This window comes from Trachymyrmex septentrionalis, unplaced genomic scaffold (assembly GCF_001594115.1).
Source record: "Trachymyrmex septentrionalis isolate Tsep2-gDNA-1 unplaced genomic scaffold, Tsep1.0 scaffold131, whole genome shotgun sequence".
NCBI classification, from domain to species: domain Eukaryota; kingdom Metazoa; phylum Arthropoda; class Insecta; order Hymenoptera; family Formicidae; genus Trachymyrmex; species Trachymyrmex septentrionalis.
In genome coordinates, this window is record NW_017304450.1 from 716,120 (window position 1) to 733,116 (window position 16,997).

At 36.5% G+C, this 16,997-nt stretch overlaps 1 protein-coding gene across 13 annotated transcripts in view; it reads right to left on the reverse strand.

Annotated features, from left to right (window-relative positions):
* Positions 1-3,088: 3,088 nt before the first annotated feature.
* Positions 3,089-16,997, reverse strand: part of LOC108757008 (rap guanine nucleotide exchange factor 2-like) — a 98,873-nt gene continuing 84,964 nt past the window's right edge. For 3 of the 13 annotated variants that reach the window (XM_018501235.1, XM_018501244.1, XM_018501234.1), the window contains 14 exons: positions 14,434-14,646; positions 14,001-14,353; positions 13,444-13,905; positions 13,059-13,351; positions 12,685-12,988; positions 12,361-12,592; positions 11,964-12,268; positions 11,688-11,872; positions 11,401-11,612; positions 11,020-11,251; positions 10,462-10,761; positions 10,042-10,359; positions 8,810-8,926; positions 5,800-6,340 (listed from right to left, as the gene is read on the reverse strand). In XM_018501235.1, coding sequence (XP_018356737.1) covers positions 5,943-6,340; positions 8,810-8,926; positions 10,042-10,359; positions 10,462-10,761; positions 11,020-11,251; positions 11,401-11,612; positions 11,688-11,872; positions 11,964-12,268; positions 12,361-12,592; positions 12,685-12,988; positions 13,059-13,351; positions 13,444-13,905; positions 14,001-14,353; positions 14,434-14,646 — 3,924 coding nt within the window. In that variant the 3' untranslated portion in view covers positions 5,800-5,942. Of the gene's footprint in view, positions 3,975-5,799; positions 6,440-7,551; positions 7,723-8,809; positions 8,927-9,551; positions 9,847-10,041; positions 10,360-10,461; positions 10,762-11,019; positions 11,252-11,400; positions 11,613-11,687; positions 11,873-11,963; positions 12,269-12,360; positions 12,593-12,684; positions 12,989-13,058; positions 13,352-13,443; positions 13,906-14,000; positions 14,354-14,433; positions 14,647-15,900; positions 16,349-16,464; positions 16,480-16,997 lie in introns of those variants that run through there. The other 10 variants (XM_018501238.1, XM_018501236.1, XM_018501240.1 and 7 more) reach the window with 8 other exon arrangements.

The following is a 16,997-nucleotide window of genomic DNA, read 5'->3' on the forward strand; positions in this document are numbered from 1 at the left end:
CGCCTTAACGTAAAGAGATGGTAAATAAATTCCCCGCCGATTCCTTACCAATCCTTTAATTATCCATATATTGTTTTCTGCTGAAAGGGATTTACATTAATGGGATTATAACACCTATGCGCGCGTAAGTCTACAAATGGTAATCTTAAATATGCATTCGATATAATATTTTTTTGCCACTTATATAGTGATCGGTAGACTTTTCTCTCCACCTTTCTACACGTACGGTAGATAGATATTATATAAAACATCGTCGTACAAAATAGTAGTAGTATCACCTATCAATTTCGTTCCAACGGACGACCCGCTATACACGGTATCGATTGCAATCAATGTTCGTCGCGATATACTTGCCACTCTACTCTTCGAACGCGCGAGAATTCTAATTGTAAGAAACATATTCCCACGGCTATAGAGAAATTAACGAATTGTGGTCCTTTGTAATTCGAAAAGCGCTTCGCCCTTCTACAGCCCTTCGCCTTTCTACCAAATATTCCAGTAAAACATACGGTATTTAAAGAATGCTTGAAAGAATGAAGAAGCTTTAAGAAGGTAGATTAGTGCGCTTGCTAAAGACACAATAATCTTCTTTATGTAGCACCTTTTTTAGCACGTATTATTTTATCACTCTGCATATATATATCGACATGGAATAACTTATATTTAAAATATAAATTCTCTCTTCTCTGTACTTCTTCTTTTGTTATATTTCACGAAATAGAAATGTGTATACGTGTATACCTTGAAGAATTTTGCCAGTGTTAATCTTTGTACTATTGTAAATTGTTATAATAAATAAGCGTGAGAAATGGATCTTGTGCAGGATAGGATCACACAATGAACGAACGAAACTGAAAAGACGGGAAACATTGTACTATGATTCAAGTTTTATTAAACAAATTAAATACAAAAGATTTTCTGTTGCTTGCTGTCCGCGTTATACAGACGAATATATCTCGGGGTTATAAATAATTAAAACAACAGAACGAGGCATGGTATATAAATAAAATAAAGAAAGAAACGGTGTGAGCGGAAGAAAATGCGGCCCGTCTTAACTTCCATTTCCCGAAACAGTAAACATTCTCGCGTGTTCGCATTATATTGTTTCTTATCAAAAATCACTAAAACAAAAAGAGCAAGAATTAACTATAAAGCGTCCAGGCTTTTTTAATCCGAGACTAAATTTATAATGCTATCACAAGGTTTACATGATTTTTACTGGAACATGAAAGTGAAATTTTCACTGAGAATTCTGCGTTCCAACTGATATCGTAAATAGCATATTTACATTTTATGTACTCTTATATAAAAGTTCCTGTTTTTTACAAACATTTCTTACATTAAAAACAAAATTGTTAGAAACATGTATCTCATTTATAATAAGCAAAATAGTATTTTCGATATTCAGAATTCCCAAATAAAAATTCATTAATTTTTCTCGAAAGTTATAAATGCACGTGGAATGACACAGAACCTGGTACGCCTAAAATGCAAAAGATAATGAAGAAAGAACAAAGATAAAAATAGATTTGTCGCATCAGAAAATGATTTAGTTTTTGACGCTGCATGACGAAGAACCTTAATTATCAGTAAATACGCTTAAAATTTTTTTTCGAGAACGTTGGATATTAATATTTAAAAGTCATTAGGATATGTACAAAGAGATATAATATATGAATATGAAGTGTGTGTGTGTGTGTGTGTGTGTGTGCGCGCGTGTGTGTGTGTGTGTTCACCTGTGTGTGTATGTAGAATTCCTGTCCCAAAAGATCGAGGTGATCATATATTTCCTCTCGATCCTTCGGGATCACTGGACAACTACGAAGAGTAACACAGTCTTTGAGTTTTTCGAAATTGATCGTTTAATAAAAGAGAGAAAACAAAATTAAAAGATAAAATAAACTTATATTAATAAGTAATGATAAATGTAAAAACAGCGATTCATTAAACGAGGATTTTATGTGGTTTTTTTTCTTCCTTTTGTTTTTTTGAGATGATTAAGAGAAAGGCAAAACGAAGTTTGGAATGTAATTAATGATAGAGATAAGAAAAAAGCACTGTGTTGACTCTCAATACTCTTTCTTTTTGTCTTTCTTTCTCACATACACATTCATTCTTTCGCATTCTCCCTTATTCTTTCGCGCGTTTTTTCGATTTCCGTATATTTGGCAATCGCAAAAACGGTGCCTGGATAATTAGGCCCTCTTTGCTAACGCGTCGATACATATCGTGCAGGCATTACAGTTTTTTTATAATACTTAAAAATTTTTATAATACTCAAGTCTCATATAAGCAGACAAGAGCGTGTGTGCATGCGTGTGTGTGTGTGTGTGTGTGTGTGTGTGTGTGTGTGTGTTTTGTGTGCATGCGCGTGCATGTGTACGTACACACATTTGTATCTGTGTATATATAATATACATGGCTAAATCTACTGTAATAAAGCCAACCGCTTCTCTCGTACCGACATGTAAAGTAGCGAAAAAATGTTATTTCTTATTTTTGTCTTTATTCTCGAATTCTACGAGATACGATTTGAACAAGTTTCTATCATATGTTGCAGATTAACACACTTGGAACAAATAATCCCAATTATTTATAAAATAACGAAGAATATAAATCCAATGATAATATCGATGTAAATTAGTATCGAATTAAAGGTTGAAAAATAAAAAAAGATTAGAAAAATAATAATTCATTTACAAGTTAAAATTAGTTATGCATTCTATAAAAATAAATGGAGCAAAGTATATAATTTCGTGACGTGTAAACGAATACGCTTAAAAAGATTACGTGAAAAATAATTACCTCGATCGTAGACTTCGAGAAATTCTTTTTCTTTTGTACTTGATTACGTCGTTATTAAAATTCGCGAAAGCGTAAAAGTACATCAACTTTCCTTATAAAATTTGAATTGTCTGTACCAGAGTCAGATTGGCAATAGAAATTTTTTAAAAGGAAGGCGCTTAAAATGGAATAAACCGTTTCGATTAACGTAAACGAAATCTAAAACGATTATGAGACATTTCCATTTTTTTTTTACTGATAAAAAGACGAATCTTTTTAATTATTAAATATATAAAGTGTGTTGATGAAACTATTGTTTTTTTGTGTTTAACACAAAAGCTAACCGCACTATTCTAAATAATGAATCTTTGTCTCATTTCTCGTAATTTCTCTGCTTCTCTTCCCTAATTACTATAATACTACGCTATTTACACCAACTTATGCTATTATGGGACACTAAATATTAGCCTACTAAGTATATATTACAGGACACGCCGTCATACTTTCTCTGGCGACACGCAATATATATATATAACATCTTTGGACTTGGTTTTATTACACATTTATATAGAATATTACGATAATTTTCTCTCCTTCTCTCATCTAATTCGCTTCTCGCTACCTCGTGAAAGCCCACGAGCGCTTACTTGAGAAACGTTTCTTCAGTCTAATAAAAGAAAAGTATTCTCCTACCGTCTTTTTTCTCTCTTGCTTACCGACATTTGCCAGTTATTTGTCGCTTTCCACGATACGTTGTACAAATATTTTAACGCTTGAGATTCTCGGTGATTCCTTCAGGTTCGTCGCGGTGACCCTTGGAAGACAAGCGTTCTGTTTAAATAAGAATAAACGCCTTTTCTCGTAGTAAAGTCTAAGTAGGTTTCATCGACATGAAAAATTGGCCCACGCCTCAAGAGAATGTCATGACATGTTAAGGACCAAAAACCATCGAATTAGGATGCTACAAATGCAAAACGACATTCGCCGTTATAAGGAAGAAAGTTCGTAAGCGTTATCGATCTTTCTTGCATTCTTTTTTCGCTTGATAGTTCGCGCATGGCATCATCCGGCAACGATTTCTCTTTTGGCCGTGCAAAAGAAACAGTATGACAAAATTAACTAAACGATAATTGAGACTCGGCGAAACTCGTGGATCATTTAAACCGCCGACACTTGAGCGTCCTCGTCATCTGCAACATTTCAAAACGTGTTTCAGTAAATGACATATTAAAGTGCCAAATATGATCAAAGTAGACGAGAGAGACTCTAATTTGTAACAATAGAATTTAACGCGTGTAATGCTGCTTGATTTAATAATGTCGGTTCTAATCGGAATAAAAAATTATATCATAAAAATATTTCAATGCAATGTTATAGTGATTCACAATGCCAAGATTTCTGCTAAAAAAATATAAGCTGTTGCTAGAAATTCCATGCTGCATAACGCAATATTATATTTTGTGTGTGTGTGTGTGTGTGTGTGTGTGTGTGTGTGTGTGTGTGTGTGTGTGTGTAACACACAAAGCAATGTATGTTACAAGATGTAACGATGAATTTCTAGAATAATTTTGTTTCCATCAAAGTGACAAGACTGTAAGCCGATACTTCCCGCAATCTAGACCCTCTCGATCTGCATGCAAAGGGTAAAAATTATCAATCGTTTTAGTTATTGTACAAGTTAATTTTTGTAAAATTTTTTTTGTATTCAGTATTAATAAAAAGTGGAATAAACTTTAGGGCCAAAAAATCAAATTTTAAACTGATAATATTTTTGGCGAAAAGTAACAAACCGTAAACGAATATTTATGAAAAGTTGATCGAAGTTTACTTTTTTCCCTAAAAATTTTATTATAGATTTTTCCAGACAATACCATGTTCAATCGGGACATAAGATGTCTTAAGGAGACATCTTTAAAATATTATATATTCTCTCATTTTGGAAATGTGTGATGTTCTAGATTTGTTTTAAATTTCATTCCATTTTTCTCGTAACACGGGTTACAAATATGTCTTTATACGAACTTGTACAATGACTAAAATGATTGATGTTTAATTTACGTATGCAGATAGGGGAAGATTCAAGTTCACACAACGGTGGAAAATAATGATTTAAAATATTGTAAATCGAACTTTAGTGAAAACAAAATTATTCTCAAAACTTTATTATCGCATCTCATATATGAACAATTTATTTTTTTTTTTCATATCTTTATGCGTTAGAGTCTCTCATCTAAGGCGATGCCTATAAATATAAGATATTGCATTTCTTTCTCAAATTCTGAATCTCGTTATTTAAAAAAAAAATAGATCAATTCGAAAAAAATAAATAGTTGATGCAAACGAAAATGAACAAAGGATAAAACGTGCGACAGGGACAAGCAGCAAATCATGCCTAGGCATCACGCAAAAGATAAACAAAATTTAATATATCGTAACGTTTCAATGCAAAATTCAATGATGATAGACAAGCTTGTGTATTATGCAATGATCATTAACATAAATATTGACATAATGCAAACAAACATGATTATACATCATAAAATTATGTGACTATGCTTAATGAGTGCTACATGACGATCACACTGATTAAATACAAATTTTACAAACATATTATATAGATATTTCGCTAATTTTACAAATATTAAATATAGTATTTATTTACATTGTGCACTAATAACCACATAATATCCGTTAATTAATGCTAACTGTCATTGTATTTATAATTACGTTCAATATTGTGTTTAAAAATGTATTTGTTGTTATGCTCAAGATTTCGTTTCAATATATTAAGTACGTCACATGTATTTACGCGTCTTCTTAAAAATATAGAAGATTATTTCAGAAGAAGTGGCTTGCAAATATTTTTAAATTAGCATTACATATCAAAATGAAAGATCATAGTCCTAAAAATATAATTATACATACATATCTGTTTAAATATGTATATATAGAAAAATTGGAAATATGTAATATCAAAATAATATAATCATTTTCAATGCACGCACGTTTTGTGTGTGTGTGTGTGTGTGTGATAAAATAAAATATCACACAGGAAAAAGTAATAAAAATGTTGCAAATTAATAGTCGTGTGAGAGTACAGTTTTTTAACGAAAGCTATTCTGACAGTAGTGAGCTGACAAAGTGCTTTCACCAACAAATCAGCACTCCTCGTGCGTGAACGTTGACAACGAGAACGTAAGAAGCCTCAACGAGCGTAAACCGAATATATGTGTGTATGAGGGTGAGTATGAACCGTGTGTAAACGGTACAACGATTTTGCTAGATGTAGTACCATCTTCGTGATCGGTGCCTCGATAGGTGACCCCCTCGTGGCTGTTAGCACGACCGAGTCTGTGCAATCTCGCCATCTGCTGCGCAACTTTGTACGCCGGTGGTTGACGGCATTGCGGTGCGTTACTCATGCCGGATCGTATCGACGACGTCATGTTACCCGCCATGGCACCCATCGTCGTCATTACGGTCGTCGTCCCCGCTCCAGGCGGTGGCAGCGGAGCTGGCATCCCTAGGCCCATGTTTACTCCTAATCCCGTAGTACCTGAAAACCCTCGACTCTCTCGATCTCTCTTTCTCTTCGTTCCGCGCCACCTTTCCTCACCTTCTCAACATCCTCCATCTCGTTGATAAAGTAATTCACCTGCCATCGCGAACGTAGACGTTTGTAAACGAGCGAGAATGTTAAGAGAAGTAAGTTAATTTATTCCCGCTTATATACTCATTTCAATTAACAGAGAAGGTATTATCAAGAGCCGAAATATATTATATAAAACTATAACGTTAAATATTAAATGTATTATCTTGCAAAATAAATTATATTCAAAAAAATAGAGCAAAATAAAAAGTTCTCGTTTTTACAATTACTTCACTCTCTATGCATTTATTTACACTTTTGTAACGCAATATTCATTTGCGTTGTTACCATCTCTTCTATTAATATTCAATACGGCCATATTGATTGAAATTTTTCTATCTTTTTCATCCTTTAGTTAGAAGTAACACAACAAAGTTACGTCATTCGAATAATCATTGATGCTCGTTTCTTACTAATGTAGATTAACTTTAATCTCGGTTCAACTTACTCTTCATCTTTTTCTAATTCTTAAGACTAGAAAAAGATGAAGAGTATACTATATAGATACGAGTTTGAAAAAGATAACAAATAATCGCGCTTATAGCGCGAGATCCGCGAGAAATACGCGATACGCGAGTTTAATGAAATCCGCAAAAGACATTCATCGCTACCCGCCACACCATCTACCCAAGAGGGAAGAAAAAGCACAGATATACTCTTTTATATTAGTATCCTGAAAAGAACACTCAATTATCTCCGCTAATACTACGGTGTACGCAAATACGCAAATGGAACAAGTTTGATGCAACGCGTTGCATTTGTAGGCCATACTAGAAACGAACGTTAGTGCTACATTTATCGCTAGCGTGCGTACCAACAGATTCGTTCGATAATTGATAGTTTTACAGACACGGCAACGTCACGCACCAGAGACTAAACACAGATTTTTCTCGAGAAAGGCAATCTCAAGTTGCTTACAAAGCTCAAGCTATATAAAGAGACGTTGAAGATCAAGATTACTTCTACCATTCGCAACACTTCAACATGTTTCACATGCATGAGCCATACTGTTTGCACCCTCAAAAATAATGTATTCTGCTTTGAAGCAGCAAAGACAGCAAAATCAATGAATCAATGCAGGCCAGTCAGACGAAACAGGCAGGCAGTCGCGAACTCACCTTGAGGAGTTGGGGGTTGGTGATGATGATGATGAAGAAGATGATCGTGATAATGTTGGTGATGGTGATGATGGTGATGATGATTGTGGTTGTGATTCTGATTGGCAGGAAGCGGAGGTAACACTGCTACCGCGTGAGGAAACGGAGGTGCTCCGCCTCTTATAACAGACCCTGCACCATACAGAGGCCACATACGACATATTTTTTTTTTTTTACAAAATTTACAAACTTGTGCCGCTACTGAAAACGCGAAAAAAATCCTCGGAACGAATCATCTTTATGCGATATAAATATTTTCAAAAGCACATGATTATTATGACGAATAACGCATGAAATACCGCCTGCGTGATCAAGCAAGTAGTAATAAGCTGTAAAGCGAATCTTAGAAGCGTCGGAACTTTAAAAAGCGATTAAAAGCACAGTTATTATGCTATATATGCAGCACTCGATGACGCGAATATCGATATAACATACGGCACGCAAGATTCAGTAATAATATTTCATTCTTTATGTGCTCGTATGATATTTACATTTTACAGTAATCCGTTTAACACTTGAAGGTACGTGGCCATGGGACATACGTTTTTCAGCGATAAAATTTAGCCAATGACATAGCAAGTAATTATAATAAATAAAATAATTCATCAACGAAAACTCTTCATATCTAATATTTAACAGAAAGCAACAACTAAAATTTTATATATATATATATATTGTATAAATAATTTATAAACTCAAATCGTAACCGTGAATATTCAAGAATAGATACTAGACATCTCGGACGGTTTAATTCTCAACGCTACAGCATCAAACACGAAAATCACTTTCATATTTCTATAGCATGAAAATCTAGACACACCAAAATAAATAATGCACTAGTCTCGATTCTAAATAATATCAGCAGTACTTTTATTCAATACAAAACGACTGACACGTAACCATCTGACAACATAAAAGTAGATAATGCAAAAAATTAAAGCCAATGTAAATTAATATAAATATAAACGGACAGGTGTGTAAACAACTATAAAAATCTTATATAATAAAATGTATCCAGTTTTCGTCATGAGCGCGCTGAGAAACATTCGATTTTCGATGCCAATTTCCGGTCCGATAGCATCGAACACCGCGAAAGAAACTACTATGTCTCTACTACTCTACTACGGTATGTCTACGGATCGGGCAAGAGGAACAGCACACGAGCACACTTCGCCATAATCCGTTCTCTCGTTTCACTCTCGCCTTTTTGATTACGTACCTTGCAGAGCGGAGTGCCGTCTTTGCGGTGGCGGTGGGCTGCCGCCCGCTTCCACGCTGCTCCCGCTGTGGCTGTCCAGTTGAGTGCTATGACCACTGTCACTGCTCGTCACCGAACCTACGCACAGGTTCCCAAGACACTTCTATCACTACACACGTTCTAACCGAGGGATTACGCCTTGACGCGATCGCTAAACGATCCTATTGTCTTTATTGTATTCGCGACGCTCATTCGCCTCATTCATAATCCGTATCTTTTTGTTCTAAAGTAAACTGTCTCACAAAGAGAGCCGATGCAAGAACCTAATTTAAACTGATTACTTCGCCGCACTCCAATTGCACGTCTCTCGCACGTTCCTATCTATTTTATGTGCGCGACTGTACGCCGTATTTTAAAGTAACCGATGATATTTTACTAATTCCCTATACAACGTTCAGCTTATACTCATTTAAATTATTTAATTAATCATTCAATTTAGACTACGGCTGTGCAAATTATTTTATTTTCTATAACATTTACATAATTTATTAAAATACATATTTTATTAAAATTATCAGAATTTATTTAAAATTTTCTACTTCGAATGCAGCGCATTACACCGATCTCATTAAAATACAACTCCGTATGTCCCATGGTATGAAAGTTTTGAGTCGAAGCCGCAGTTCGTGAAATTAAGTTCGAGATATCTCTCTCTCTCTCTCTCTCTCTCTCTCTCTCTCTCTCTCTCTCTCTCTCTCTTTCTCTCTTTCTCTCTCTATCCCTCTTTTTCTTGTGACGTCGGATTGAAAAGAAAAGCTCGCGCTATAGTAATCGGCGTACAAGATGCGTGTGAGTGTCGTGTATATATGAATCAACTAAATAACATGGAACATTTATGAATTGCGTAAACGGCTGTGCAGCGTGCATAATAATGAGACTCCTTGTTGCGAGACCTGACCAGTGTAAGTAACGAGCAACGAAAGTGCGTGATAGTGCTTTGCGAGATGCGTGTCTAAATCAATTTAATCGATTAACATCTGTCCGTCTGTCAATATGATCTAGAAAGTCAATATGATCCATAAACAAAAAGCTATTGAAAGTACGCAAAATAAAATAACTGAGAGATTTATTTAGACGGAACACATCCATCTAAATGTATCTTTAAAAAAATTCTAAAAAAAAAAAAAAAATATTGTATCGGACAGCATCTCGCTTCTCAAACCATTTTATAAAGAAAAAAAAATCGTACTCACCACTTGTTAAGGTTTTTCTTAGAGGCTGGAGATTGCTCAAACTAGTTACACTACTGCTCTCTGCACTGAGATCGACAGGCGGTGGTAAGCTGGCAGGTGTATCACTGTGGGATCGTTCGTGCATTGGTACCCTGCTGCCGGATCCTACTCTTCTATGTGCACCTGGACTAGGTTCTAAACCGCTCGAATGCAACGCTAATCCCGGTACAGGTAGCGGCGGTGCACAGTGCTTAGGTTGATATGGCCTTGTCTTGTGAGGATCAGACAGAGCCAACATCTTCCTAACTGCTTGTGGTGACGCGGCGCCGAATTTTGTACCTAAAATATCCATTATATATATATATATATAAATACAAATTACAAAATAAATTCTTCAAAAAATATATTACAGCGCAATTGAGTATGCAAATTCATCCCAACCTTGTATACTCTTCCTGCCTTCACTGGTACTACTGGCGCTACTGGTAGTCGACAAAGTAGGCGACGGATGCCTCCTTCCCCGACTGCCACCCAATGGTACCGCAGCTGCAACTGCAACGGCTCCTGCATGTGGTTCGCAATCGACAGAAAGTTGATGTAACCGTTCTTCGTCGGTGATCACTTTCATGTTCGCAAGATAGGCCTTCACTCTTCGAACCATCTGTGCTTCCTCAAACATTTTTTTCGGATTTGGTGCAGCCGTGGATTTTTTTCGTCGTTTCACCGTTGCAGTTTGGCCACCTGTAAATCGCGATATGTATAAATATTGCATTTGAAACCTAAATCAGAAATAATAAAAAAAAACAACGTAAAAAACTCAAATTAGTATTAAATAAATGCCAATAAGAGTAACCGCAGTTATTATGAGCGTATAATATTACAATGTTTTATTAGTGTAATTACTTTATATTCATATATATTAATTTCAATGTTCAAACGTTTCGACTTCAAGCCATCTTTAACTCAATATGTAGTAAAAAAAAAAAATAAGAAACTCACCTTGATTGCCAGTAGTCATTTGGTTCAGAGCTACCATCGCGGAACTTGGTGGTTGCCCACCCCTTTCTAACATAGTTAGTAAATCATAAGGTGAGGAACACATATTTGTTAATGTTCTCACTTCCTTCGCGATCATTCTGAGTTTTTCAAAATTCACTAGACTTTCAACTCTTGAGTCATTACCAAGATGTATAAAGGTCAAGTCCTTTTTCACGACTGGATAGAAAGGTATCTGAAATAATCATTAAATTCTCGCTAATAATTTAAAGTCAATATAGTACACAAACTTGAATAATAAAAACAGATAATAAATAAAAAATATTATAAAGTATAGAAGTAAATGTTAATAAAAGATAATTTTATTACAAAAGAATGACTCACTATGGGTGGTTGCGTTTGTTCAGACGCCACCAATTGTCGATATTTACTCATATTACGGCTGGGATCCATTAATTCTTGTAAATCACTGAATAATCTTTGATATTTGGTTGGCAGTTTTTCCCATGAAGCTCTTAATCTCGATACTGAGCCATGACCCAAACCGGATACGATTGCAAACATGGAATTGAAATTCTTGCACTCCTTGCATTGACCTAATATACAGAAAAACATTACTGATGCAAAATATACACGAGATAAAAATACAGGAAAAGATTCCAAATACTTACGCGCTATTTTAATAAATTGCTTTATAATCTTACTGCGCCGTACGAGATTATGTTCCGAACAAACTTCCGTTACAACCCAGAACATTTCTCTGTTGACTAGTTCTGCAAACTGACTGAGCATAGGCACACCATACCTACTCTTCAATTCAAACAAGTCATCCACATACTCCGTGGACTCGATTTGTCTGTAACAAAATATGTAATAAATGCAAATTGTAAATACAATTTGCAAATTTTATACATTTCATGAAATAATAATCTGAAATATTAAATTACCTGAATATACTGAAGTCTTGCAGAGTCAGTTGTATTGCTACTTCTACGGCATTCAATTGCAGAAAGTGTACTTGAGACTCTCGAATGAGTTCCGGAGCTTGATCGTCAGCTACTAAAGTTTCGGAAATTCCGTTAGTTTTCAAGTAGTATCGAGAGCTTAATCCGATCCGTTCAGCAAGATTCTGTAATTGATCTGGTAATCTACGCTGTTTAATCATGCCACCTTCGCCGACGCTTACTTCCGCCAAAGAGAAATTTGAACTACTTTCTGTTATGCCAAATTCTTGAAGTGCAAGCATTACTACCTACAATAAATTAATGCATCATTATATGTATGTATAATCCAAAATTCGTGTTTTCTTCAATTACTCAATTTTAGCAATGTTAATTTATTTACCTCATGCGCCGTTGTTTCTTTGTGAATAAGAAGATATTTGCAGGTTTGATCAGCTTTATATACCTTGAGCACATGTTCAGGATAATCGTTTGCCCTTAAGTCGTCATAACAATAAAGCGACGTAAGATCTGGATTACTTTTCGAATGATATAAATTAGTAGTAGTTTGCGTAAGCCCTGTTCCCGGTGGTGTGTGCGGTGGAGCAAGAGGATCATCCAAATGTACACCGTCGCTATTAAAATATTGAAAAATATTTTGTGCCGATAAAAGATTCGTATAAATTTAATTATTATTTGTGCACAATACTTCAATCAATAGACTCACTTGATCGTATTCTTTGGCAGTATGTTCATTTTCATAAGTGCTTTCTGTAATCGCCGTTTAGGTCCAAGAGTCATAAATCCTTTGTGCTCCTTTTTAGAGTCTTTACACGGTGACACATTGTTGTCCGGGATTAATAATGGTACTCCACCAATCATAGGATTTAAAGGATTTACAGGAGTCATGGGATCCACATGTGTTGATAATCTAGCTCGTGGATCCGATTGAAGCCTCGGTATTTCCGGCTTACTTGTTCTACCACGAGGTCTCGGAGAATTATCTGGCATTTGAAGCATTTCTTTGAAAGCTGTAAGATCAAATTGAAGATAAAAAAGAGAATATTTTCCTATTATTTCTAATTTATAAATTAAACTCACCAAGTAAATTAGATTTTACAGTTATACTGAGATGCGTAGAAGCTCTCAAAATATCAAGAGCTTTCGCATGATTTACATGCTCGAAACTTTGGCCATTTACTTCTAAGATCTGGTCACCTCTCTTTAAACCGACATCTTCAGCCTTGGATCTCTTGTCAACTTTTGAGATAAATATACCAAAACCTCTCTCAAATCCTCCTAAAATGCTAAAATTTAGGACCTCATCCCTGTTTGGCCTGGCTAACGTTACATTCCGCGTTCTTGCTTTCGCCGCACATGCAATATTTAACAACCTGAAATTTCAGTTATAAATAATAACATTTAAAATTATTTTCCTTAATATGTTTTAATATATTTCCTTTGAAAAAATAAAACAGAAATTTACCTTTGCTGTCCTAACATTTTCTCTCTTTCCAGTCCAGTTTCAAATGCTTCTAAAAATTCCATCATCGCTGGATCAGTCTCGAAATCGGTAAAATGATTGTTCACCCATAAGAGCACAACGCGAGCAACGCGATCTCGCACTTGCGCTTGATCAAACCACTCCAACAATTGACTTGCGACTAACAACGGACTATCGATAAACGTTCGATGAGTCAATAAAAAATCTTCCACATAAGTAGGATCTGTAATACTGTTTTCTTCAATGAGCTGTAACATCAAACGCTCTGGCGTTCCCCGAATCACTACGTGACCTCTTCGCGCTGCACCATCCAAAGCTCCCCGCAATTCAGTCACTAAAATTACCCTTCCATTCTCTTCATGTCTCCTGGTATTCTCTTCACCTTGATGTTGTATTCGAAAATAATCTGCTTGCGTGACACAAACAAATTGGCAATCGTCGCACCTGCAAACAGAAAATTGCATTTTTTATACTTTTCTGTATCTTTCTAGGCATCGCGGCCTATATGAAGGTAGAAAAGAATATCATATATTACAAACTTTGTTCTCATAACTCCACGATGTAACAGCCTCTCCATAGTAGGCAAGATACCAAAGCTATCACCGAGACCGAGTTGTTCAATCTCACCATTGCTATGCTCAATCTCAACAGCACCGTTGATTAACACGCTCCAACTGTCGAGTTCCTCGCCGTCATTCAGGACCACCATTCCAGCACGATCGACTACCGCAAACACCATCACAGCACACAGCGCTCTTCTAACAGCCAAAGTCATGTTTGTGAAAGCTTTCAATTGTTGCGTAAATTCTAAAAGCGTCTCTATGTCGTCTTCCGTTCTCTCAACAGGATCCTTCTCTAAACATTCTCGTACCGGATCACGTACCGTTAAACTCTAAAATATCACAACAATAAACATTAGAATAGCATCCAATGCATTTCTAGGAAACAATAAAATGAATAAACAATACTTACATCCATGCTTTCTGCCAGATCTTCCTCCTCATCGCTATCAACAATGGACTCCACAAGACCCGACAAATCCACTTCATCAGGATCTGCATCTAATGAACTTTGTACAGATGTCATAGTGTCGGATCCACTGTATGCTGAACTTGTGTCACTCGAATGACTGCTCCTGTTTGATTTCTGATATAACTCCGGCCTGCCTGTAAGGCCCTGTGAGAACTAAAAAAAAAACATTTTAATTATTTATTTAGTTATTTCAAAATTTCTTAAAGATTCATACATACTTTTTGCTAGATTTTATCATAAAATATACAAACCATCCTTATACATCGTTTACGTAATTAAAGAGTATATTTCATATTGAACTTTTTATAAAATAGATTAATCAATTTTATCTCTTTTCCATATATTTTTTTCCAATACTAAATATTTCATATGTTTATTATAGAAAATTATATAAATCAATATAGTCTTAATGTAAGATACAACATCAAGGAATTTTTGCTACGAGATATAAATTCTAATCTGCAATAAGATTAGAAATCTAATCTCTAATTTCCACAGGAGAGATTATATATACAAGTACATAATAGATATATAGAATAATGTGTATAATATTATATTCAAAGAGATATTTATGATTAAAAGTTAATAATAGATTAAAGCGAAACAATGAATATAAGACTCGAAAAATATAATACTGAAAGAAATCTATTTATCGTTTACACACAAGCAGTCATTTGAATATTATAAAAATACATTGATGTGAAATATAAATAGCAATAATTTAACGTATGTTCCATGTAACTTGACTCTTCTTTGAATTATCAAGCTAACAATTGACAATAACAACAGTTAGTATTCAAGTAATTCAAAAACAGCCTAAAATAATGTGTCAGAGGGAAAATGTACGAAAATAATTCGCGATGCTGCTTCTGAGCATTGGAGACAACCTATATCCGCGTATATAGCTATACGCGCGGAACAAAAACATAGACGACGCCGTTCGCTAAAAGCGCAAAGTAGGAAATACCAAGAATGGGCGTGATTGAGACAGGCTCTAGTTCGCGGTTAGGTTAGGTCACACAGCGACATGACATCACGCTCGCACGCATGTATGTATTTGTATATGCATACGCAGACCGAGCGAGCATCAGGCATCAGGACGCGGGTGTATTTCTCGCGCGCGTTCACGTACATGATACATGTACATATTGGTCATCCAAACAAGACACCCACGAACGACGGAGCTGTTGACGCTGTTGTCATGTCATCGCGAGGGGCGGCGTAGCGCGGCGCAGCGTGCAGCAGAGAAGCGTATATTATACATAATACACCTCGCGTTCTCCGAGAACTTCGCTTTCCCAACGGAGCACACGAGCGGTCGCGGGAGAGGGAGATGAAGAGAAAAAGGGAGCCAAGGCCATTTTGAGCATATCTCTTGGGAGGAGACTCGAGAGTCGAGGCACTCACTTGATACACGCCGAACGCGTCCATCGCGCCAGCGAAATCCGCAATTCTCCTTGCTGTTCTCGTCTTCCTCCTCGGCGGACAACAATCACGACAGATCGAACGAATCGTCGACGGAACGCGTCCGCATTTTCCTACGCGCTTTATCCGCCTCGTCCGATTGTTTTTCTCTCACTGTGGCGTACCGCTATGCGCGTGGAAGCGGCGGCCAGCGCCTCAGCGTGACCCTCTTTGGCTCTTTGTACAGCTTAGTACGAAACTCGCAATGCGTACTCCGACTGTCCGTGTTGTTGTCGTCGTCGCCGTCGCCGTCGCCGTCGTCGCTGGTCGTCGCGACCGGTCGTCAGCCTACCGGACATAGGACTACCACTACCTCGTCTCGACGTCTCGTCCCGCCACCACCCGCACCGCAGTCCCGCAGTCCGCAATCCGCACCACGACCCACGAGCCGCTCTCAGCTCCACTCGTCTCCGCGGCCTCTGTGCTCAGTGCCGCTGGCAATGCTGGCAATGCTGGCATTCCCTTCGCCTTCGGATCGCAGCGTAGTCACGTGATGATTCGCCGTACCGTCGTACCGTGCCGTGAGCGGCTCTTCAGGACCGTGTCAACTGGGAGAGCACGCCACGCCGCCGCCACGCCGGCCGCCGCTCCAGTCTCGGAAAGGGAGGGGAGATTGCCAGGCCACCTGTAGCTCTTCCACGCACGATTCTTTTTCTTTTTTTTTTTTTTTTACTTTTTTACCCTCCCCCCTCCCCTTCTCCTCTCTTTTTTTTTTCATTCTTAGAAAATTCCATGTGGATCTCTTCGCTGTTTCGTCCGTTAATGTGCCCATGATTAAAAATGCGAAACGAAACTGCGAAATTTACAAGTCTTGATTCCTGACTTGAAATCCGATAATATCAAAATGACATCGGAGCTTTAGATTTATGAGATACGCAAGAAATATGAATTATTATTGATTTTCCTATTTATATGTGATTATATTGAAATTTTTACTACAATAAAACAATTATTTATGACATGTACGTATAATTATTTATACAACGTATAATTTTATCATTTTTAATAGAAGTTTCAGATATCAAAAAATAAAAATATAT